Source organism: Aythya marila, assembly GCF_965140915.1.
Source record: "Aythya marila genome assembly, chromosome: 5".
In the NCBI taxonomy this organism is placed as follows: Eukaryota; Metazoa; Chordata; class Aves; order Anseriformes; family Anatidae; genus Aythya; species Aythya marila.
In genome coordinates this window covers 6,902,837-6,929,410 of record NC_139046.1, presented here as the reverse complement: position 1 = coordinate 6,929,410, position 26,574 = coordinate 6,902,837, and the positions used below count along the sequence as shown (strand labels likewise).

General features: G+C 40.9%; 1 protein-coding gene across 1 annotated transcript in view; it reads left to right on the top strand.

Moving 5' to 3' along the window:
• Positions 1-26,574, top strand: part of KCNH5 (potassium voltage-gated channel subfamily H member 5) — a gene marked incomplete at its 3' end in the record, with an annotated part of 152,876 nt that overhangs the window by 4,700 nt on the left and 121,602 nt on the right. Inside the window, exons 2-4 of the mRNA XM_082761191.1 lie at positions 7,480-7,603; positions 13,215-13,321; positions 17,072-17,200. Coding sequence (XP_082617317.1) covers positions 7,480-7,603; positions 13,215-13,321; positions 17,072-17,200 — 360 coding nt within the window. The remainder of the gene's footprint in view (positions 1-7,479; positions 7,604-13,214; positions 13,322-17,071; positions 17,201-26,574) is intronic.

Here is a 26,574-nt window from a genome sequence, read left to right as displayed (position 1 = left end):
CAACAGCTCCGTACCATCATGTTAATGTAGACCCCCCGAATAAAGGCATATAATTAGTTAAAGGAATAACTGGATCTTTACAAGCTTTTCCTTGATCTCCTTTACAGCTTTGTAAAATTTGCATGTTATCAATATTTCTGTGCATCTTGTTGGGAGCGGGATGGGGTAGGAGATGTTCTCTGGGATATCTGAGCGCTGCCGAGCACTTGCCACAAGAGGTCAGTGTAAGTGTTGTGGCGTTCCCAGGTTAATGTTGAAATCTGATAGAGAAGAGCAAAATGAAATTATTGATTTTTAGAATAAACATATTTTTTTTATTATTATTTTTTTTATTGCTGTTGGAAGGAGTATGCAGCCAAAGACTAATGTCAGGAAGTTAAGTGAGCTGTGGAAGTACATTTAATTAGCCTGTTTAACAGCATACTGCTTGGTGATTAGCCTGGATTTTAAGTTATTCTCCTGGTGAGCTAGAAAATAGTGTTTTTTGGTTTGTCAAATTTAGGTAATAGGAGATGATTTTGGAATCGCTATCCTAATAACCTTCTTTGCAGAAAAATGTCAGTCTAAACCCCTTGTTTACTGAGCACGTCCAGTGACTGGCAGTTTTGATTGAGAAGCCCTACTCAACCCCAATAGCCAGGACCCAATTCTGCACCCATGCTTGTTGCTGATGGCATCTGGCCGCTGCCTTGTGCATAGCCCCTTACAAGCCTGAAGCAGCACCTTGCTGTGGGGCTGGGATCTGTCCTGCTGACACATTTTGCTTTAGTCCCTTGCTGGATGCTTGAACATGCAGTGCTGCACAATTCTCTGCCAAAACAGGTTTGGGGAAATTTGGCCAAGCTCTGAAACCGCAGCCATGGCTAGCTGCAGGCTGTGGGTTTGCAAGGCAAGCCCCCATGTCTGAACATCTATCGTTAGCATGATTTTCTCACCTGGGAGTGTGAAGCAAGCGCTCTTGTTTGTCTATAGCTAGAAGTCTGTTTTTTGGTTGCTCCCTGAGGGTGCCGGTGTGCCTGTGGTGAGAGCTACAGCTTCAGTTTAAATTCAGTCTTGCTACATCTATGTTGTGCTCTGCATAATTTTAATAGAGAACATCTTCAGCGGCAGCATTCAGAAGATAAGCAGGATAGGTGGAGATTGGTTTAACTCTAGGATAAGGGAATGTGTGGGGGAGAACCTGTGACCAGAACTGGACAAAGTGCCATTTCTTGGGCAGCTCACAGGGACGCTCTCTTGTCTGTATTGGTCTGAAACTCTTCCTGAGGTCAGTGAAGCTGTGCTGCAGTAAAGGACCAGGGTGTCTATGGGATTTCACATTCAGAATGATTAAAGTTAGTTTCAAAGTTATTTTTTTATTTTTTTTATTTTTTTAAGATAAATTTGAGGCAGACTCTAATCTTTCTTCCTGGGCTCGCTTACTAAATTGCTGAAAGCTGCTGTGCTCCTAGCTAAGTGACTTACACGTGGACTTAATATCTCAGCCAGGATTGGATTACTTACATTTTGTTTTATTAGAGGGGAAGTGAATTGGGGCAGGAATTAGAACATTTTTGCATTGTTAGTATGGTATCTTGCCCTGAGTTTAGTCCTCCATGCATTTTCATAACACAAGTATTAAATAAAAACAACAGTGGCACAGAAAGGTGACGTAAAGAGTTTGTCCTCTGAGAGTTTTTTCAGGCAAGCAACACTTAATGTGCTGGATAAATTGGATGACACCGATGTTTTGCATGCTTTAAAGACACCAGGGAAATAATAGCTGTGTTAGAAAACAGCAATGTGGTTTTGTAGTGAGGAGCACAAAGTGCTGGCAGAGGTTGCTGCTTCGAGCACAGTGGTCCGCCTGCAGCCGACTCCAAAGCTGGAGGGATGTTGGTGCCTGCCAAGGCTGATTTCGGAGGGCAGTGCCCATGCAGGTCTGCCCGAGGATTTAGGGTGTTCTATAGGGACGTCTTGAGTGTGTAGCTGGATTTGCTGTATACAAATGTCATTGGAAATGCATATTATTGGGGCTTAGAAGAGCTAAAAGAAACAAAACCCAAGAATATTTTGTAGAATTCCCCTTTCCCAAAGCACCTACCCAGGAGACCCACGAGTTTTCCAAGGTGGTCTGAACGAGATTGCAGCAATATGCTGATCCTGTGCAACTACAGAATCTCTATAAGGAGAGCAGGCTGACAGCAGTTCAAGTGGTTTGGGGCTTTTAAAAGACAGCATTAGCAAAAAAAAAGAGACGGGGGGAAAAAAAAAGGCGAATTCCAGGCTTTTCACAGAGCCTGTCTGGTCTGTGCTGCACTTGCTCCGCGTAGGAAGGGCAGTAATTCTGAAGGACAGCTCTGTGTGAAATTGCTTGAGTTAGGAATTTATTCTAAGTTGGAAACACTGCTGCTTCTTATTATTATTTGTGTTCTGCTACTGCTTCATTTTTTTAAGCATGTTTTCAATGGTGACTTTTGTAAAATGATTAGTTGCATATTTTCTTGGGAAGGGATGGAATTCTGAAATGGTGATTTAAGCAATTTTGTTTACAAGTGGTACCCAAGCATTCTTGAGGAAAGATGATTACAGACAACGTTTCTCACTTGGCTAAACATATCTCCTGGAATGATTTAGCTGTTCTTGCTCTCCTGTGATTGCATAACATGAATTTTACACTGCTTTGGGCATTTCACTGGTTAAGAAAAAATTGCTTGCACACAGTGGTCATTTTTTTTTAAACAGCAAAACAAGGCTCAGTGCTGTGTTGAGTATTAGCTAGTGCAAGATAGACTAAGATTAAAGGCTTGCTGCTGTACAGCAGCACAGGCTGCCTTTGTACGACAGAGTCTTTTTGCAAAGTAGAAGCACAGGAATGGCAAATATAGTGCCTGTAACAATTGTTTACCTCAGTTGTGTTTTCCAAATCTGAAATTCTGCTAACTGTATGACTTTAACATCTCAATTCTTTGCCATCTCTATTTAACTTTCTAAATAGGAGAGTGATATTAGCTAATAAAAAGCCCGCTGACTTCCTAAGAGGAATCTAGCAGCTTTGAGAAGGGCATGTCAGCTCTCTGAGCCCTGCTTCCCTGCTCTCTTGCAGACAGACACTGGTGTTTAGATGGGTCTAGTAAAAGAATGCACGCGCCCTACGGATTTGTGCTCCCTGCGATACATCGGAAACGGGGATGGGGTGGAGAAAATGATGGATGGAGGCAGTGACATCAAGACAAGCGTAGAAATAATAATAATAATTAAAAAAATGACTTTTATCTCAAAGCAAATGGAAAGTAGAAATGCATTTTCAGTGCATTGAAGAAATCCAAGAATGAATGTATTACTAGACATTTCAGGCTAACCCTTATTATGGAAGTTTTGAAGTTAGCCATGTATTAATCTTCTCAGAGTGTGATATATTACCACACGATAATTTGGCTTACAGGTTCATACTGTTTCATACATCGAATCAGACTGTTGGTCTATCAGATTCACTGTCCTGCTTTCGGCAGTGGCCGGTACCTGGCGGGCTGGGGAGAAGTTCCCAGCCTCCACCATGAAGTATTTGTGAGATCGGGTGCTGCTGTACGTGGAGGGAGAAGCTCTTCCTTTCTGGGCTGCAGCACTGACACTGCACAAGTTTCAGTTGCTCATATCTTACTGGATGTGGAATTTGAGCTGCGTTTATGCACTGCCATCCGTAATTTCAGCTGTACTGGACAGTCCTTTGTGTGACACTAGTCTTTCAGGGAAGTCGTGGTATACTTAAAAAGTGAGGAAATTCATCTCTCCAGGTGTAGACATATTGGCTCAATTCTCTGTTGTCCAGTTACTAGCTAAACTCTGTACAGACTTATCCTTGAGAATACCTCCAATATAATCTTAAAAAAACGTAGCATTTGAAATACAGCTCTTACATATTGAATCTAACAGGATGCCCATCTGTGGACATCCCAGTGCTGGTGTCCTTGCATCTGCAATTGTCAGACCTTTTGTTGGCTCCTTTTTGTCTCTTCCTTCTGAAAAAGGCGCAGAACACCAGTCTGCTCTGTGGAAGGCCTGAGTGGGTTGACCGCTTGCCTCTCCCATGGAGGGAGGCTGAGCCTGGGCCTACCTTGCAGAAGGCAGTCCTCAGTATTCTGTGATGAAAGGCTCGTGCCCATATCCTAGAAAAAACTGGCTGTGGAGAAGTCTTTTGGCACACTCCAAACAAGAGCTTTGGTGCCAACGAACCATTGCAGAGTGAGGGTCACTGGAGCAAGTGGAAGAATGGGAGGGAGCCTGGGGTTTGATGATGGAGGTGTACCCTGTGAGCAAATCTGATGGAATGGAATTCATCATAGTCAAATTAACGGAAATCTTACTTTGAGACACAACTATAATTGAACTTTTTTAACAAAGAAACCATGTAAGTGGGTTATAGAAGTATGGAAGTTGGGCATGACAATTGTTTTAGCCCAGGACTGGCTGTTAGGGCCCAACTCTAGTAGAAGTGACTGCAGAAATGGTCTTTCACAAGTGGTAACTGGTGATGATGTGCTATAAGGCAGTCTCTCCTCAAACTACCCCAAACTCATGAAAGTTCTTCTCTACTGTTGTTGACCAAAATTAGACTCCAAAATGGGGACATATTAGAGACTATACAAGGAGTCACAGAAGAGGATTCTGGGTATAGAGTGACTACTGTGAAGTTAAGTTGTCTGTAGTTTTGATCTTGACAAATTTTAGAAATAGGGAAAAAATAGTACATGTCCTGGGGAAAATAACATGACTACTGATAAAATGTAGGGTAGGCACAGAGTCCTGCAGATGCTGAGACTTGGGCACACAATAAAATTCCAGGGTTAGACACTGACCTGTTCATCCTTAAATTTTATCAAGCTGCTCACTGAACAGAGGCATTAATGAAACATGGATTCCTATGGCTTTGTGGCTGCAGTTAGATTCATTGGTCTCTAACAAGATGCAAACAATGATTCAAGATTTTTGTTCAGTTGAAACAGGACACAAACGTTCGTATTCACATGCTGAGCATGGATGAATAAGCCTTATTTGCTTAGAAGGCAAGTGAAAAAAAAAAGTAAGAGTATTCGTGGGGACACATGAAAGCATGTTCTAACATTTGGTCAATTTACTAGTACATATGCTATGTGTGTATAAAAATATATGTACATATATATATGATCTAACTTTATAAGTACTAGTATTTATCAACATACTTCTAGTATCTTTTTTTCTTACTTTATGATGATTTATTTTTTTTCTTAAAGATCAGTAGTTCGGCTTTGTTATGTTTCCTCCCAGTGTCTTGGATTTGATCAGCTTAATGAATGCCTTAGCAATTATTTTGAGACCCTTGGGTGTAAGGAAGTAAAAAATCCATAGATGATGACCAATAAATGCTGAATGTCTGCTGGTGGCCCCATTGTTTATCTTCTGCAGTGTACTCTGTGTCCTGAAACAGAGTTCTGCAATGGGGATACACAATCAAGATAATTATGTTGGACAGAGAGGTTTCAAAACCTGCTTATAAGCTGTAGTCCTCTGGGAGCACCCAGATGTGCACAACATCCATGTGTGAGCTTGGATATCTGCTGCCTGTAAGCACCCACGTTGTGCCCAGCTTACCTGGGTATGCGAGCAAAACTGTGGTGAAAAATAACCCTATAAAGAAGTCACTTTCCAAATCAAACCTTGCTTTGACCAAAGGACTAACAGTGGTTGTTTCCAGCAGATGCTGTAATCCATGTCTGCTGCTGGTTGTAGTGACTGAATCTCCCTTTGGGCAGAAAAACAAATTTTTAAAGTTGGCATGTAGGTTTAAGACTGTTTGTGATGAATTCAAATAAGTTCTTTGAGCTTATAAGCCTAAGACCTCACAAAATCTAAACTATATCTCACATTGGGTGGCTTTAAAATATTTTTCAATCTGCTTTTCTGCAGAAAATCTATTAATTTACAGATTATTATTTTCCAAATTCAGGCTTATAAAGAAAAAAAGTTTGGAAAATACTTTTTTTTTTTCAGTACACTTTTCTTGTTCAGTAGCATAATGTTTGAGTAATATATATTGCAGTCATGATTATAAATATCCTGCAAAGGGCACGTATAGCTCATAGAAACCCACTGTCACATTTATGTAAAAATTATGTGTGCACCTGAGTGTATGTCTCAAGTAATTGGCATAACCTAATAATTCTTCAGCTATTATGAGGAGAATTTGCAAAAAATCTCTCTCTTTTTTTTGCCCATGAAAAGTGCTGAAAGGAACCTTTACTATCATTTCTATACAGCAGTGATTTTAATAGTATTTTATATAGTTGTGGTGGCTTTTTATCATCGTGTTACCAGTTAGCTCCACAGCTACCATCAAAATAAACTGAAAATTATAAGTAAGCAAAGTAAAATAAAAAAGCTCTGAAGATCATCACAGACTACAGCTTGAGAACCTTTACTAAGCAATATACTAAGTGAGAATATTATTTTTGAAACAACATTAGGAACGTTCACAGTGTTGATGAAGATAAAACCCCACAACATGTTTGAGCAAAATTGGTATTTCCTTCCTCAGAAAAGCCTTACTAAAATCAGGGATGGAAGAATCCTTCCAAACTAGCGAATAAAACTATTTTAGGACTAACTCGTAACATGTTGGTGCCAGTCCATGCGTATAAACTGTAGGCACTGACTGAAAGAACATATGATTGAAGCAGTATTTAAGCCTGAGTTCAGCCTCCTAAAAATACACCCTGCCCATATTTGTGTGTTTACGGCAATTGGTACAGAAAAATGTTAGTGGGATGAACCAAAGCCACCTTTTTGCATTTTGATGTAGACCCTAACTGAAGTTTGATGCATTTTGCGTAACTTGAACATGTAAGTCCCTTTGGCATTCATCACTTCTGGTACCAAATTCTGCATGGGTCGCCTCATACCTACCCTCCTGGGTGTAACATCGCTCATGGTGTACCACCGGGTGCAGTGGGACATCTTGCCCCTGCCCAGTTCCTGGCGCTGGCTGTCCCTCATCCCAGGGATGCTGGCTGCATCCTGCAGAACGTGCAGGGACCTGCCAGCAGGACAATTTTGCTCATCTGATACAATAGTGTCATCAACAGTCTTGCAGAAACATATGGCTCATCATTTAAAGCTCAATTTTTAAGTTAATTTAAGGTTGGTTTCAAGATATATATGTTTATATGCACATTAAATGAAAATGAATATCAAACATGATAGCTTGTCCAGATGTTGCGAATAAATGAATCCTTTCTAAATTGTGATCTAGTTGGTGCTTATATCAGTATGTTGTTTTTCTAAAGCTCTCCAGTTTCATCATGATTTCCTTTCTGATGGCCATTTTGATTTCAGTGCTCTCTGAAATTTGACGATGGAAGTTACCATTGTGTGTAACACTCTACATCTGTTGTGTAACATGAAGGATGTAAATGTACTTCACCTCTGACAGCAGCTCTTTCTCTCTCTTCTCTTTTTCTTTTTTAGAATCCAGTTTTTTGTTGGGAAATGCCCAGATTGTGGACTGGCCTGTAGTTTATAGTAATGACGGTTTTTGTAAACTCTCTGGATATCATCGCGCTGACGTCATGCAGAAAAGTAGCACTTGCAGGTAGGTCGACTGTCTCTTCATTGCCACTTGATGCACTTCCAAAATTACAATTTGCTGGCAAGAAAAATTAGGTTTTAAAAAAAGGATTGATATAAGAAAATAATTGTTTAGTAGAAATTAAAGTATTAAAGCAGGCTTTAAGTGAATGAAACCAGAAACTTACCTAGGACATGGTAAAGCACTTACCCATGTACATTCAGTTCAGCACATTGCTGATTAGCATCCAGTAGCATTAATGGTTAGTTCCACCAGGATTAATAGACTATTCAGATACTTAATTTTAAGTCCTTTGCTAAATCTGGGGTAGCCCTTAAAGTCATGCAAGATTTAATCCTAAATAACATAAAGCTAAATTCCAGACTTATTGTCTGTTTTGGGGTTTTTATTTAGAACGTGTACAAATTCAATATATTTCACTCAAATGTTTTTTGAAAGCAAGCCTGGTTTTGAAATTCCTGTTGTCCTCTGGTAATTGCATAAATACAATGAGCATTTCAGGAATAAAGACTGTTCAATGGAAAAAAAATATTAAAACATTTTAATAGTGAATGAAGATGAACTAGAGATGCTCCCAAAGAGTGGTATGGTGTGTGTGTGTAAATATTTTGAGGGTTTATTTGTTATTCTCTCATTTGAAAATTATCCCTCTTCCTATCAGTATGAATGTGCTCTAACAATTCAATAAAGAAAGCAGGATATTTAGGTGATATGTTTCAAAAGCTTTTTTTTTTTTTTTTTTTTTTTAAATAGATTTCCATGAATTCTCCTGTTTACCATGCCAGGAGGTCTGCAGCGTGCTATCCTGAAGCCCATATTGGTCCCTGTTCTTACACACACGCACAGCACAGTAATGTGCAAAATGCATCTTTATTCCCAAGAAGGTGATTAGGCTGATGATGTATTTACTCTGAGCATTGCAGCTTTATGGCTTTTTCCTTTTGCTGGTGGTCTTTCAGGAGCGGGCAGCTGTGATTTATGGTTAGATGTTCATCTGTGCCTGCTCTGCTGCATCCTTTAAAAGGAGATGCTGTGGGGAGAGACTAAATCCCTAATGCATGTGTGGGTGTGTGAGCAAAGTAAACCAGGGATGAGGGCAACAAGAAATGACCAAGATACAAGTCTGTGTAAGTTTTCCCTTCATGCAATTAGGCAGTGACCAACTCCAGGGCTGCACACCTACAGGACTGAAACGCTGATGTGTGGTTGCTGCTCTTGTCTGCCGAAAGGGGAAAGTCTTGGAGGTCTGAGGTTGCTCTGTGCAGCCAGATGTCCTCTGATCGGCAGTGGAAATGAGATGGGCACATGCAGCTGACATGAAATATTAACTCACATGGTAACAACAAAGTCAAAGTACTTGGTGGGGCTGAAAGAAACAGCGTTATCTAAGGCTTCCCAAATATGCTTACACGCTTCCCCCTTTGCTGTCTGCTGTCCTGTATGTTGAATTGGATCCATTTCCCTGTGAGCCAGCACTTTTATGGTCTGTACATGTTTAAGTCATTACATAAACAGAATGGGATTGTAGGAAAATGTTGGGGAAATGAAGGTTTAGCAATACCGCTCTGTTAATAATTCCCTTGTGCCTCAAATACTGAGAGGACCAAAAGGTTTAGTCCATCAGAGTGTCTTTAATGAATGTGATGGGCTTTGGTTGATACTTGTAAGCATCCCATTTTGACCACATTCAAGTGAATCATAGGGATGCAAATCTTAGGAGGAGTTATTGTGGAAAGTGAGGCCGGTAGCAAAGATTTATTTATTTATCTTCATTCTACATATCCATATCTGAATTTTTGAGATACCTCTCTCCATTGAAAGCATGGCTAGCACTTGTTTTGTGTGTAGATCTTAGCTGGTGGAGTTATTTTTGCTGTGTGATATTTGATGCCTCTTAGGGCTCACCCTGGTCTTCACAGGTTAGAACAGAGCTGGAGAGGTGCTCAGCGTGGTCTGATGTACCCTTCTGGAGAAGTGTCTTAGGGGCTGCTCTGTAATGAAGAGCTTTGCAGCTGTGTGGGAGGGAAAATGTTGGTGTGTGGAACAAAAAATGTAGGTGTGCATGACACCAAAAGTTGCACTTGTAGCTGGGGCCGATCCACAGAGTAAGTGGCACAAGTGAGTGCTAAAATGCACAAGATTTTTAGGTGGAAGAACTTGCATGCTTGTGCAGCATTGCTGTGCCAAATGAAAATGAGCTGACAGTACAGAGTGAGCAGGGAGGGCATCTGCAATTGCTGCACCTCTGACATTCAATTAACCGTGCAAAAGCCCCTGCCTGGAGGTGAACCGATAGATTAACCAACGCCTAGGAAAAACTCTTGTTTCATGCCCAGTTGCCCACAGTCGTGGCAATTTGTCTTGATGAATACACTGAAAGAATAAACGTCTCCAAACCATTAAAACCCTGTTTAATGTTGCAAATAATATCAGCGTTGTTTGAAATTGTTGCTTATCAGTAAGTTCAGGCTTCTTGGGAAGCCCTCAACAGAGCAGGCACCCTTTGGTGGCTTGGTAGTAGACCTACGCTGGCATTTTGCACTTGCTGTTTGCTCCAGGCTATGCTCTCCGTACCCTTCCTTGCACCAGGCTGGGAGTAGCTGGGTGCTAGTTTTGTTTTTAAAGAGGAAACCTGCTTTGAGGCCCTGTTGATGTGTTGCCTTCCAGCTGTACAGAGGGAGGGAATTAGATCCACTGGCTGAAGCTGTGTACAGGTTGTGTTTCCACTGAAACAGTTGCAGTGTGCCGCTCAGCATCTCTTTCTCCCTTGTTCTGATAAATTTGGTACCAGGATGTTAACTCTGTGACCGTGTTTTCTGTAGGAGAAGACAGCACTTGCCCCTTGTACTGCCAAAGCTGAGCAAAGAAACCTTGTTGCATGCCAGTGGGACCCAGGGAGCTGCCCGGTGCTGCCTTGGAGGGGTGCCTGCTGCTGGGCTTGCAAAGTTTTGGAGCTGCTGACACATAGATCAGTATTTGCTTTTCCTCCTGGGTAGTTGGTCAGTTGTGACTGATGCCTTTTCATCCAATGCTTTTGGATAAACAGAGCTGTTAACTGGATGTGGGATTGTATGCCTTCCATGCTTTGTCTGCCCCCTAACCACCTGGCAAAAGCCTCACAAACAGCCACAAAAATCTCTCAGGCACATTCCGCAGACCCGAAGCTTCTGTGGTGGTGCTTTTTTGGATCTTGATGAAGGACAGGAGAGTGCAATGCAAAGCTTTCAACGTGGCTTCTCTGTGCCAAGAAGTGCTTTCAGAAGGAGGCAGGAGCATAGGCGTCTGAAATGACGAATGGTTTGTTGCAGGGATGGGGAAATTATCTAAGATTGTGCCTTTCTCTGCGTGTTTCAGTAAGTCTTGTTTCTCTTTGATAAGTCTATTTTCTAGGTAGTAAGATCCCCAGTAGCAGGCTGGTTTTGATATTTATGTCTTGTACAGTTTGCACTGAAGGCACTTGACAAGCAATAAATAACAAAAACATGAGGCAGAAAAAGACAGAGTGATTGACTGAAGAAGTAGGAGTCCCTCCATGTGTACAAAATAGGACAGACTAAATTAAATTAAATCTGTGATAAGCAGAGATCTTATATAACTTACACAGTGAGTGGCGTGGGGGTCCCTTTGGTGCCTGGTAGTAAAAATCACCTGAAAAACATTTGTATCATTCCACAAGCCTTTAAAATGTCTGTTTATATGTGAAAATAACGCAAGATTTGAGTTTTACAGGTTTACTGCACTAATAAGCTGACTTTAAAACGTAAAGCTTATTGATTGCATTCAGCAGAGCTAACTGCTATCGTCAACCACTGTTGAGTATGGTTTGTCATTTTAATGCTAATTAATGACTTTCTGTATTATAAGCCATGTAAAGTCATGCACTTTAACAAATTTTAGTTATTTTTTCCTTCAGGACTAAGAGAAGCATTGTTTTTAAGTCTCAGGACCACAAAAAGAGTGTTCAGTTGAATTGAATAACTAAAACACCAGTTCTTATTTTGTCTTGCAGACTTGAGCAGTCTGCTTTACCTCATCAGTGCACTAAAAAAGGGTTAGATTAAAAAAAAAAAAAAGCATTCAAACTTTGTTTGTTGTCAGCTCCCATGTAAATGTAGGAAAGGCTATCGGGAAGGAAGGGCAGGCCATTTGAAAGTGAGCAGCAGGGTGCCCGATGAGACATACAAGCACTGTGGCTGGTCCCATGGCCTGTGTCTGCTTGGCCAGCACCTTATTTTGGGAGCAGCCCCATCGCCTCCCTCGGTCACTTGTGTAAAGGAAAGATTCACCGCCCAGCCTTCATTGGGTATTTTAATGCTTGCCAAGTCACTAACCACTGTGCTGTTTTATTGTTTCTTTCAGAACAGTAGACGTAAAATAAATGTTTATTGAACCTTTGGAGGTCTGTGGATCGATAAAAGAGAAGCTGGATTTAAACCACGGAGGCACTGATAGCTTTTCTTTTTCTCTTTCATATTCTCAGGGTTGTCTGTTGTAGGTTTCAGCCGGAGCTCAAACTGTTCGTGAACAAATATAACGGGGTGGGGGAGAAGCCTGATCAATTAAAAGTGTATTCATCCAAGCATCTGAAAGCTTTTATCCCTTGCTCCATTTTCCTTCGGTTCTATAATTGGGAATTTGCACAGGGCAGTCTTCACCTATTTTTAATCCAGGGAAGAATGACAGGAAAAGCCTGGCTGTTTTCTTACATAGGCTTTCAAAAATAAGGTCGGGGTGTTGGGTTCGCTTGCATCAGCTGAAAATCTGACCTGGAAAAAAGTGCAAAGGTGATGAAATGGTCAAGTGGTGAGAAATAGTGGAGTTAAAATAGACTTTTGTAATCTCTGTCTGGAAAGGGACGAGTCTTCAAAAGTGTTTTAACGCTTTCCATATTTTCAGCAAGGTGTCAAAGAAATGTGACATACAATAAGGAAACTGAGGGTGAATTTGGTTATATTTGCTGGTAGTGCAAACACTGTGGGCCAACTTATTCACTTGCTTTCTGTGTTATTTTTCAGAGAATTCCAGTCATTAGTTCTCAGTGGTTAAATCCTACCTCAATTCTAATTGCTTTTTGAGAAGAAGGATTCAGAATATCTTGTGTCAGATGCATCTTGGCAAGATTAGATTTGCATCCATTGATTCAGCCAACAGCCCTTACCTGTAGCAAGTTCTGTTCTTCCTTCTACAGCGTTTTCAGGAGGATTGAACGAAATTTGTGAGGTTTTGAAGGTTTTGCTTAATATTCTCCGTTTTCACAGCAATATTCTCATGGCCTGCAGCTGTGGCAATAATGGCTTTATAGGATATCAGCTCTTTTTCCAACAATATGCCCTTAAAGATATGTTCAGAAAAGCACTTAATGAAACGTTAGATGACAGCAAATACATCTACTTTACAGAAAAAAGGCAGCCATGGTTATTACTATTGTAGGTTTCATAACAGCCTTGTGACATTCAGAATATTTAAATGAAGTGTAAATCATAGTTAAACTTTGGTAAATGACTGTGAATAGCATCCCCAATGGTTATGCAGTCTAAGGTGACTGTAACAAGCTGTTGCTTGTCTAGCAAAAAGAGAAAAATGTTTTTTTTTTTTTTTTTTTTTTCTTTTTCAGTTTTATGTATGGTGAACTGACAGACAAGAAGACCATTGAAAAAGTCAGACAGACTTTCGACAACTACGAGTCAAATTGCTTTGAAATTCTCCTCTACAAGAAAAACAGTATGTATATATTAGTTTATGATGTTGGTAGTGATAATGCATATTTATTATGTATTATAGTATGCTATAAGCATTATATATAGTGTATATACATATTATGTATTCTACCATATTATATATTATGTGTTTTATTATACTATATGTATTAAATGTAATATACATGTGTTATTATAACTCTATGTATATAGGTGTGTGTGTGTATATATATATATTATATATTTCAGGTTGGAAATTAGGAGAATTTTTTTCCCTGAAAGAGCAGTCAGGCACTGGGACGGGTTGCCCAGGGAGGTGCTGGAGTCACTGTTCCTGGGGGTGATGAAGGAAAGGTTGGATGTTGTGCTTAGGGACATGGTTTAGTGGGTGACATTGGTGGTAGGGGGATGGTTGGACCAGATAATTTTGGAGGTTTTTTGCAACCTTAATGATTCTATATATAAAGTATTTAATAGACTAAGATGTTCATTTTGACATATGGGTAAATTTTGGAGCAAATTTTGTAGAAGAAAAAGGTATTTTGCTCGCCAATGATCAAGAAAAGAGCTTATGTTTCAGGACAAGTGTACAGATTGCCAAAGCTAGTATGTGTTTCCTGGTGTCTCAGGTCACAATCCATCCTTCCAAAAAATAATGATTTTGAGGAGTTGTATTCCTGAAGGGAATCTTGACTGGGTTAAGTGAAAAGAAATTCTAAATTAAATTTCCCCTCAGGAAACATGTCTGCAGGTGAGAACCCACACCCTGATTTGCAAGTGGTTGCTCCCAGTGGCAGCAATGTGTGCCTGCAGAAAGCACTGGTGAGCGCTGAGGGAAAAGCTGAGTATGCCTGACTGCCCCTTTTCACTGCAAATTCACATAAACCCTTCATGACATTGAAGAGAGCAGTCAGGATACCTCAGCTTCTAGAAGAGTACTCATGCACTTATGCTTTATTTCTACTTCCCCTTTCTAGCCTAAATTTTCCCTTATGTGCACTTAAACAATAGGAATTGTCTTCAGATTTCTCCAGTTCTGCCTGCTTCAAAGCATTTTGGTAAACTAATTAAAAAAATATATATATATGCACGGTAAAAGAGAAGCAAGAGTGCCTCTGAAGTCCAGCTGTTCCTGCAGGTGCCTGTGATAGCCCTTCAGATCATCTCCTTTTGGTCCCTCAGCACATGGATGTTCTCTGATTTCCTGCCTCTCTCCCCTGTTCCTGTTCAGGTCACCTCCCCTCACAGGGGGTAGGCTTCCTGGGACAGACTTTTGTTCTGTATCTTTGCAGGTGGTGGTGCTCAGCACCCCCCGATGTCCATATGGTTGCAGAAGATCCCAGAGACTCAGGGATTTTCCCTACCCTGGCTTCCCTTTTTAACTGGGCCGGTAGCTCATGCTTGGCATGAGCCAGTACTAAAATAAATTCCTTTCCATTTTATTTAAATATTAAGAAGAGGAAAGCAGGAAATCTTTGTCACTGTTCTGTAACTAGCCAGTTACTTTTTTTTTTGCTTTGGGCTGTGGATTGGCCGCTTGAGCTTGATGGTGTTTCAGAGATTTATTGAGCTGCAGTTGCCTTAATAAAATCTTCACCTTTGCCCAGATCTCCAATCCTGTACTTTCTGTAAGATACTCAGGATTACAGAAGGACTTCATGGAAAAGTACTCATTTTTCTTTTCCGTCTTGAGCCAATTCCCATCCATAACATGTTGCCAGCCTTCATCTCCATCACCTGAAGCCCAGCACTACCGTCTCTTGCTAACACTGACAGCCTCACCTTTTGGCTTCAGTTCAGCAAGTGCTTTGCCTTGGGTTTGCTTCCATTTGTCATACACTGGTACTTGTGATAGAAGCTTCTTCAAGAAACTGCATGCTTATCATCCAGGCTGAATATTGGAGCAGATAAGGAAATGAAGAGTAGTGTCTGTTGGTATGAACATACTTGTGAAAAATGTGGAGCTATTCTGTAGAAAGGCTAGTGTTTATCACCCTGCATACTGCTTCTCTCCTGTGTGGAGCTTGCAGTGCTTGCCGAGCAGCCCTCCACCCACATCTTCAAACTGTAGCTCCAGAGGTTGTGGGTATTGTTGTTATTTTATCACAAATTTTTCTTTCTCAGTCAATCCTTCATGCTTTCAGCAAAGGGAGATCTTGAGATTTTCAGGCTGCTTTCCCATTCTCCTTCCTTTTGGCACAGGGGTGGTGTTTAAGAGCTGTTGTTCTCAGGCAGCATCCATATGGCTGCTGGCTTCACATGCTCCCTTGGCATTCTAACCCAGTTAGCCAATTTCAGGATCAGACCTGCAAGTTCCCTACGAATTTCTGCTGCTTTACTGCATTACATACGTCCTCAGCTCTACCCACCCAGCTATTTAGCACCCACGTAGACATGCATATATGTGTGGGTAATACTCAGGAAACGTTGCCTGCTTTTGAGCCCCCGTTCAGGTTGCTGTTTCTACAGCAGTATCCACCTTGCCTCTCTCTCTCTTTGATTTTTATCAGGGCTGTTGTACAAGTTATTTTGCCTACTTGTGGAGCTTTTCAAAGGGTGCTGATGAGTTGCCAGGTACAAGTGAAAGCACAGTATCACTCTTGAGAGCTGCAGCACTCTTTCTTAGAAGTTATGAAAAGAGCCTTTTATCTTGGGTTAGCAACTGGGAGTTGAGATAATCAAGTGATCAGCATAATGGCTCTGGAATTACCTCTGAAAGCAGTCCCCCGTCTCCCCAGCCTCTCCAGTTCACTTTCAGTGAGTTACTGCTTTAATCCCAACAGAGCAGTGCTGAGTTTTGCCATGAGCCCCTGTGGATTTTGACCTTCCCTACAGTAGCCCTGCTCCAAATGGGTTTTGTTGCCCTCTGGGTATCCATCCCTGGCACAACTCCCAGATGTGGTGCGTTAGAGGAGATTCGGAGGGGCCAGCTGTGCCCTGGGATAGCAGTGGGCGAGCAGCTTGTTTCAACATCTCAGTTGAAAGCCCAGTTTTTAGCTCCTGAGCACCTGCAGGAACCCTCTGTGGGCAGTGAGGCTTTACCACAAAACCATTCTAACCACTCCGACACGGTAAGCAGTTTTCTGGCTGTTCGTTTGATGAATGGTATTACCTGAAAATTATTTTCTATTTAGTTCAAAACTCAGGTATAGATAAATGCACTGCAAGTTTGCTCCACTCATTGAGACAACGGGGAGATGGAGGGTATGACCTGAAACACAAAAGGAAATCCTATCTCCATATTTGTCCAGATAGACCATTTTAATTTTATGTCTGAATTAGTTCAGACCCTCTCAAATAACAGAGCAACATCAAATTTGGAGCATTTTACAGTATAGTCTAGCAGTTTTGGTTTTGATAGCTCCATATTATGTGAAGAAGGATTCAAAGATATCCTCAGTCTATTTTTTTTCTCACCTGACTACCCTGCAGATATCGGGTTTATGAGACATGATGGTAAAACCAAGAGCAAGAGGGAAAGAGTCATACATTTATCTCAGGGTGTTCTATCTCTGATTACTCTGGTTATCTCTGGTTATCTCTGACTATCAGCTTCTCAGTTTGGTAGCTTTTCCCCATTTTAATGAATCTGTAAAAAATAAGAATGTGTTGTTTTCTGTGGAGGAGGTAAAATTAAAGGTCCGGGACATGTAGAAATACCTCATTGTGATCCTAAACAATGTGTGTATCATATGATGTATGAAGTATTCTGTGTACGGGCTGGGGAAGGGTTGTGCTGCACCACACTCCAGCTTCACCTTTTTCTCTGCTTCAGGAACCCCAGTTTGGTTCTACATGCAAATTGCTCCTATAAGAAATGAGCATGAAAAAGTGGTTTTGTTCCTGTGCACTTTTAAGGATATCACTTTGTTCAAGCAACCAATTGAAGATGATTCAACAAAAGGTAAATATGAAATATACTATTTTTTTTTTTTTTTTGTAAATTATGAATTGTATATTCAAGCTGAGTCCAGTGACAGGAAGATGTTGTGGCTGTGATCTTGCTATCAGGAAATGTTTTGTCCAAATTTTGATGCCACTTTTCCAAATTATTGATTAAAAAACTACAGAATTGTGAGTGGAATATTCCCTTACAATACTTTGTCCAGAGCAACAAGCCTTCGTTTTCCTTTGTAATATCACTACTTCTTCACTACAGCTGATATTTGCTAAAAATAGCATGGTTTTCAGTCATTATAATACTGTGTTATATTGGGAGACCTTTCTTCTGCAGGACTGGTGTCTTATTTATCAAAACTAATTTCAGCTCCTTTGTGCTGAGATGTTGGTCTTTACTCCATTTCTCTTTCTTGGAGATGAGATGGGAAAGAACAGCCCAGTTGGGTCTTTTCTTGCTGGACAGCAGTGATGTCTGCGTGGCAGTGGGTGTTCTGCCTGGTATTTAACAGCTGCTGCTGGTGATGTTTGCTGAGGTGTGCAATGCTCTCATCACCTGATGACCTGTGCTTCACAGGGAGAATTTGTAGGGAAAGGATCTAGCAGCATCCTTGCCTTTGTAGGATGTGTTTGGTGTCAGGTTCATATGTGTATTGCTCTGGGTAAAATAATGCATGTTTCCATAAAGAAAGGCAGAGGATCCATATGCATCTTCTCCAGGAAGTTCCCTTCTGGTAATTAATTCCTTGTTCTGTTTTCCGTTCCTGCTTGGAGAAGGCTTGATTTGTCACTGAGAGCAATGTGCCCTCTAAGCCATCTTGTGTAGAATAAAATCCTGTGTCATTTGAATGCAAACAGGATTTAAACTACTTTCTGATGATATAGATAACACTTATGTGCTTGGATAAATGACAAGTAGATTTATAAAGGCAGATTTCAAATAAAATGAAAGGCCTCTCTTTGGGCTGACATGATATGAGATTTTTTTGCCTCCAGAGTATTATCTGTAAAGTTGTAAGATCCTGATGTAGGAGAACCTTCTCAGTCACCGTAAGCCTCTTTGCCTCTACAATTCACCTGGTGTCCTGCAAATGTTCCTTTGGATTCCCAGCCTGGGAGATGAGTTCTTTGGGGATGGAGGGATGTGCTGGGGGAGCTGAGCTCGCCCTCAACCCATCTGAGGAGGAGCAGGATCCTTCTGACATCCATTATAGGAACAATACATGTTCCTATGTGAAAGAGCAACAGCTGCAAAGTGAGTAATGCATGTACTGCTGTCCTGCAGTGAAGGGAACCGTTAGTTACAATGCCAAGTATTAACTGTGAACACTGCAAAATATTGTTGTCAGCAGCCGAGAGAGGTTTGACTGCATGTTTAAGGAGCACTTACTTCTGTCAAAGTCATACTTAAAGCAAAAAAACAAAACAAAACAAAAACAAACAAACAAACAACAAAAAAAACAGCCACATCTCTCTTCAAGGCATATGACTGGAGTCTTAAGAATTTCCTCAGGATGCTTTGATTAGAGCATGGATTAACATTGATCAATACATCCAGCAAGCTCCATAATTACAAACCATTGATCTGATTTTTTCCTTTTCCTTTTGTGTAAATCTGAGTTTGGTTTTTTATATTGATAATATAGTAAGGAAAAACAAAACACATAACCAAATACTAGCAGCAATTTACTACAAGGATGGAAGAACAGCACTGTTGCATTATTCTCTGCATCTCAACTGGGTGGATCTGCAGGATCCCACTGCACTGGGATCAGAGCAGTGTTTTGTCAGACGTAGTGCTATGAGACATGCATAATTCATTGTCCTTGCAGATAACATTACAATGTGCTTAGAAGCTGTCAGGCCACTTGCCTCTTGAATTATGAGATTGGTAAACATATATATTAGAATTTAGGAGAGAATTTTTAAACTTTTGTAAAAGGCATTTCAGTAAAATAGTGCTGTTGAGTGTGGGATTTGTCATTGAAAGGGCTATTTAAAAAAGAAAAAAAAAAAAGATTTTTTTCTTCAGAAATTCTGCCAGGCCCATGCAATACATAATACATAAGTAACTATGGTGTAGATGAGTTACTGTGTATTACTTATGGGAGCAGTAAATTTGAGATAAAAAATTCAGCAGAAATAAAATATTGATGCCATTATGCAATAATCTCTCCATACTGATGTACTCTGCACTGTTCAAAAGTACGCAGCTTTGTTGTGAAGCTGCTGTATATCACGCTCCTACGAGGTACAAGGGTTTGGTATTTAAATCATAACGATGGGTGTAGTGATGCTGCAGGATGTCTGTGTGTCCTGGCTTCTGTAATGAAATGGTTGTGTTTGCTGGACCCACTTGAGGTGGCTGCAAAGGTGTTGGCATCTTGTGCTGGCTTTGCACAGGGGACTCAGATCTGCTCAGAAGTGTTGGGGAGCTTGTCACATGTGTGAAAAGAGGGCATTAAAAATAAATAAATAAATAAATAAATAAATAAATAAATAAATATCCTACTGCAAAGCACATTGCAAGGGAGGAGTGGGATTTTTGCCCAACACAGGCTCAGAAACATGCTTGCTGGGAGGCTCGGTACCAAAAATCTAGTTGGCATCACGGGGACTGGCCCTGTGGGAGCGAGGGGAGCTAGAGAGGGCGGGGGCTCTGTGACAGATGGTGGATGTATTTGCTTACCTGTGTGCTCACCGTCAGCTGCATTAATGCTGTCAGAAAGCAGGCGGAGGGGGCTTTGTTACCAGGAGGGAGCAAAAGCGGTGAAAAATTTTCCCAGGTCACCCAGGAGGCTGTGATTTTGTTTTAGTCCAGAAGGCTGTTGGAGCTTACAAAGAAAAAATAGATAAAAGGGATATTTATCCTCCTCAGATAAAATACACTGTCAGAGATCATACAAAAACCTTGTGTTCAGGGAGGGGATAGGCAGGGTGACACTGAAGATCTGACAGACATGTTTTCTTGTTACCTGTGCTGGTATCTGTTATTGCTGAGTGATGTGCAGGAAACCTATGATGTATTGCTGTAAAAGACAGAGAATTTTATTTGTTATTCTGTTAATCCCATTGATATAGAGCTGTTAAGTGCCATGGATTCCTCCTGACTCTTCCCCCCACCTTGCCAACAGTCTGCATACAGCTCTGGAGAGGTACAAGAAGTGCAAACAAGACTCAAATACCCAAGCAATGTGCTAGCTTGGTTGTAACAAGCAGTTAAAGTGACTAAGAAGTGCTGTTGTATCCTCTTAACTGTAAAAGTTCTTTGAAAGTGTCTAACCATGCAAGTCTGCAAAACCAGCGTCTCGGGCAGAAGCAGTGTAAGCCACGATGATGGAAGGAGACATCGGCCACGTGCTTGGTATGTGCCTGGATGGAGATGCCACCAACAGTTGTGCAGGTGCAGAGTAAAGGGAGAACATCCCTCTGTTGATTTGCTTTATGGTTTCTAGCAGGCTGGTGTGGAAGGAGAAATTGAGAGCCAGTGGTGGAGCAGGAGGTGTTGCAGGAGCTGCTGGATGCACCTGGTGGTCACTGGGACAAAGCCTTATTTTCCACTGAAGGAGCCGTGCTGTGTTTTATCTGGTCTTTCTTTCCTTTTCCTGTTCTATTTGGTGACACAAACACTTGTCTGACCTGGATTTGGTACCAGGTCGTACCTGTGGTGGTGGAGGGCCAGCTCTCCAGGTGTCCTGCCTGAATGCCTTACACAGCAGAGGTGGAAGGCTGTTACAAGCACATGAAGGTATTTTCTTCCAGAGAATAAAGCCCAAAGAATCTTCTCTTTTATGTTTGCACCATTGTAGGGTCACAGTTGGATGCTTTTATCAGCTCGCTGTGCTTTTATTCTGTCTCAAAAGCATCTGGAGGCATTCAGTCCCTCCAAAGACACACAGTGGTAATAATCTTATGTTTATTTGTCAGAAAAGAAATGAAGCCGCTTTTCTGGGCCCTAACTATTAGGAGGGCAAACTGGGCCACTTAAAATTTTAACACCATTTGAAGCCAAGAGTGCTGTAGATTATACTAAACTGAAAGCTTAAGGATGGAAAAAAGACTGGCATTTTAGGGATAATAGTGAAACAGCACCCAGTTATACAATGGTTTTATTTCCTTTGTTATCACCAGTGAAGAAAAAAATCTGGCCTCCAGGTAAACTTGAAAGTTTATTTGCCTGGGATTCTCACTGGTTGTCTTGAATCTCTTTGGGGTGAAGTATCAGACTTTTCTGCAGCTGGAAGTAGTTGGGAAGTTCCTGTGAATAGTGGTGGCAGACTGGATTAGGATGCAACGATGTGCTATTGAGGTTTCTACAACTCAGGACAGTGTGCTGTTAACAGATGGGACCAGGAGACAGCACAGCAGTATCCTAAAGGTTTTTCTTCACTTGGTACAGCCAGACTTTGATAATCAAGACTGTCTGGGACAATGCTGTACTGCTTCCAGTGATATAACTCTTTATGGTTATATAACTCTATATAATGATACAACTCTATCTTGGAGTGTGACAGGGCTATAAAAAGTGTGGTAGTTGCCGAAATATGCACTTATGCTTGCTAATCCTTGCTAAGCCTATAATTCTGATCCTTTTTATCTTTAATAAGTGCAAGTTATTAGGCATATATAACTAGTTGCACATGGGAACTTTTTTCCTTGAGGGGGTATCAATCCTGGTGATAATAGAAGAAGTGGGTGGAGGGATTAGAGCATGAAAATGAGGTTTCTACCTTTAGCTGAAGCACAGTGTACCCTGTTGAATACATCGCCTTGACAGTAATCCGTAACAGTAATTTAATAGGTCACAATTTGGATATCCTTCCCGTGTTTTCATTGCACTTCCCCATGGCTGTAATAACAAGGGGTTTGGTGCTACAGAGACGTGGTTACAGCTTTGTTGTGGTGCTGTTTGCCATTGCTTTGATCAAGAGCAATGGGAAACAAGAGTTGCATCCTCCAAATGCCTTCAGGCACTCAGGAAATCACTTCCATCTCTCTGTTTTCCCCTGGGTCCACCCTGCAGCATCCAGGGACACCCGGCCCTTGAGAAAGACTTTGTGTGGGGTAATGGGAGAAGTGTTTATTTGCCTGAACACCGGGTAGGCTTCTGGTGGGAAGAGTAGACAACTCAAGGGAGTGGTGCTATGATACAGTCTCTTGGTGTTTGAAACCATCCATTTCAGAAGGACACTGCCTGCTAGTAAGCAGGAAGACCTCCTGAGGTGCCCTTGTTCCTGTTTGTGTGGGACAGGCATCCCCATTATTGCCTTTGGTGACATGTCAGTGGCAATCTTAGCAGACAGTGCAAAGGTTGAGAAGTCACAGGTTTTTAGAGTTTAACAATTTTAAATTCACTCCTACTTGTGATGCTCTCAAGACTTACTTCTGCCCCCTGTTCTTGCATGCCACTGTCAGAGACCTGCTGTGATGAAGAACAGCAGATTTCCACATCCAGTACTGCTTAGTTTTCTTCCCAGAAATCAAGTACTTTTCTGAATCTGGTATTGCCTTTTGAGGCCTATGTGCTCCATCAGCAACCCAGAAAACATATGAAGTGTCTGTAAATTTCTAGAGTTTAATGTGCAATAAAAAAATAATCCACTAAAATCAAATCTAACCTTCTGAGAGATTGAATTAAACTGGAATGTGATCTTTGAAGCAGTAACTGTTTGTAGATGGATACACTTTTTATGTAGAAAACTGAACACTCATAAGCTGTATATAAAATAATAACGATAAATACAGTAAAGTTAGGGAGTTTAACTCTAGTCTGTATATCACAGGCCATTACTTTTCTCTAAGCTACTCCTCTGTTGAACCCACAAACTTGTATTTAACTAAACCAATCTGTCCAGACCAACAGCCAGTACTGATTTAGAAGTTTGAACAGAGACTGAGAATCTTCCATATCCCTTCATATTCTTCTCAATTTTTCATTACACTTTATGGCTTTAAAGAAAGTATCAGATTTAAATTAACCTGGCTTCAGCTTCTTGAACTGGCATCTTCTTACACATTTTTTCCACTGTACTAAAAAAAAAAAAAAGTCCTGTTAAGGCACTTACGGATGTAATCAAACCATCACTCAACCTCCTTTTGATAAAGTAAATGAGCTGAGCTCGTTAAAGCTCTGTCTAGCCCGAATGTGGCTGTCTGGTGATGGCAGATACCAACATTTCAGCTGCACTTTAATCCATCTCATTAGCAGCAGTAGGGATGAATCCATGGTGGCATGGATTTCAGCCCACCGGGTCCCAAATACACATTTCTACAACTGGTATTGTAGCTAGTTGGGTTCAGAGCTTATTTGTCAATGCTGTCTGTTGCTTAGATTCTCCAAGCCTACATCTGACTATTGTATATCTCAGGAGTAGGTGACTTTTTGCCAGAGCAAACCACATGTTGGATTGCTCATCTAAGACTTATAGATCCTTCTCGGAACTGCTCTTGCTTGGAAATTTTCCCCCTCCCATGATGTAGATATGGTTTGCATTGCTTTCACTTACATATCTGATTTTCATAGAAAACATTTTATTGGCACATGCCCAGTTATCAAGCACATCATCCTGTGTGACTCCCCTCACTACTTTTTTAACATACCTCTAGTCTTTCTGCCCACCGGGGTCTGAAAGTCTCTCAGTAATATTTTTTTGTTACTTTCCACTACTCTCAACTTGCTTGATATCTCACAGGTACCATCTCCTTCATCCATTTAACCCTTAATTTACTGAACTGCATAGCCTTAGCATTTTGTTAAGAGTGTTGTGCAGTGTCAATTCAGCAATGATTACCACACAAGAGGATTTGGGAAACCTGTCATGTTTGGGTGATTCAGATGCAGCCCTAGGATGACGTGATGCTGTACGATGGGAGCCGTGGCCGTGTGGATCTGGGAGCTGTTGGGAGGAAGCTCCTTGGCTGCAGGAGGGATTAACTCCTGAGGCCATCATCAAGCCAATGGTCCGTGTTGCAGTCCAGCCCAGCCTGAAGCAGGGGAGCACTGGTACGTGGAGCTGGTCTGGCTCATGCCTCTCCGTTATACATCGTGAGCTGTGGCTCTGGCTGGCTGCTGCATTTGGCCTGCAGCTTGTTCTGCTAAGGAGTTTGGCCATCTTTCTGGACAAAATTTATACTCTTATCAGATAATGAAATATACATTACGGGGCATTTTACATCATTCCATATTGACAGCCATTCATTATGTTCCTTCCATTTTCTTCTTTATTAAATGTTTTTAAAGTTGGTTTGGCTTTTTTGTCATTTTGCCTGGCACTGAGATCAAGCTAAGCAACCTGTAGCACCTGGATCATCCTCTCTGCCCTTTCTTCTTATGGGTGCAGAAAGACATACTCTGGAAGTTCTCTAACAACTTTATCATTATTGTGATAAATCTAGCCATTGAAGGATTTTTTCCCATATGTATTGAGCTTTCAATGTCCATTTCGTAAGCCATAATTTCTCATGCACGCACTTAATTGTTCCCTCTTTCTTCCTATCACTGTGTGCTTTACTGTATGTTGCCTTTCCATTTCTAGCCGCTGCCTTCCTTTTGACCCCAAGCCTTTGTCTGGTGTAGTCCTTTTCCTTGACCATTGAATGGTGACATTTTGCTATCTGATGAACTCCTAAAAGCCAGATAACTGACATTTACAGTATTCAGGCTTTTTTTCCTAAAATTACATTTGTTTTTATGTAGTTATGGGAAATAAGTCCCTGGTGGCCCTATGTGTATGTGTAAAAAGTTCAGTTTTAGTTGCAGAAACATGAAATTTAAGTAGTTGTGCACTGTGAATTTATAGCTATGTCAGAATTAAATTTAAAAATACATTGTGTACCAAATGTAGCTTAGTGGTTTATAAATCTTACCAATTCTCCTCCGTAGATCTCAAAATGGCTTGCAAAGTAGGTCATTAGCATTATCTCAGTTTTATGGAGAGGAAACAAGCTCAGAAAGCTGAAGTGATATGCACAAGATTACCTGGTGGCAATTCATACATTTTGATCTCCCCAGTAGTTGCGGTGGGTGGATGCTAACCGAGAGCGCAAAATTGAGCGAGAACAGAGGTCAGGTGTGAAAATTATCCCAAGAGTGCAGTGAAATGGCAGACAATGGAAGGCACAGAATTTCAAGTAGGGAAATTTATCCTAGTATTTTGAATTACATTTGCATGGGTAGTGTGGTTCTTCAGTTCATGAATAGTTTTACTGTATCATGGGAGTGATTTAGGTTTGTTTGACTATTATGCTATTTATTCAGGAATCCCATTTATCCCTCTGTCTCTAGCAAAGCAACAGCAGGATGATTAAGTTTTCTGAAGAGAGAATGAGCTCTTCCAGCCACATTTTACCTTCAATAAGGAGCAGACATACAGCCATTGCTGTGATCTTACAGTCTGAATGTCTATAAATAGTTGGGATTTGTAGATGCTAACTGTTGATGTACAAGGACGATCGATATTATCAATTGACATCCAGATTGCCTAACAGCAATGCTCGCTCTTTGCTTTGTGGGTAAGGCATAGCGTATATATTATTTAAACATTCTTTGTTAACTGTTTCATGCTCCACAGCAAGAGAAGAATGACCTTTCCATGGTCTGGAGGTGTTACATACACTCCTGCAGGCAGAAATCTACATGAGTGTTGCTGTAATTACACTTTTTTTTTTTTTTTAAACACAGAATATCATTGTTAACGCAGGTGTTTTCACTGAAGTCTAAAATATTGAGTAGTTTCCTGAAACACTGATTTAAAAGCCTTCATTATTTCTGTTCCTTTTAAGATCAGACAAACCTTGACAAAAAGGTTAATTGCAACCCAGTAGAGCTACGCTAATGTTTTATTAGGGGAAAATAGTCATGTCTAGATTTTTCAGAGCAAGTGCACAATAGACAACGTTAACATATTCCCTTGAAATTTTTAGTTTTCATAATCTCCAATGTACAAATTTAGCTTTAAAATAACATAATGCAATTTATGAACTAGAGATTATATATTTTTTCAGTGCATCTGAGATGGGTGGCTGAACCAATATTTGGACCTGTACACAAATCCAGTCACATATTGCAAATTGTTGACTCGTAATTAAATTAGGAGGAGAATTGGAAGGGCTTTCTCACTTGCAGATACTTATATTTGTAAATACTTGCTGTCATCTTTGAAGGCAGTGGGTAAGCCTATTGGTTGCCGAGATCTGAGCAGAATCATGGAATGGTTGAGGTTGGAAGGGACCTCCAGAGATCACCCAGTCCAACCCCCATGCTTGAGCAGGGTCACCTAGCGCATGCTACACAGGATGGCATCCAGGTGGGTTTTGAATATCTCCAAAAGAAGGAGACTCCACAAACTCGCTGGTGGTTTAACCACTAGTGGGGCAGGAGAG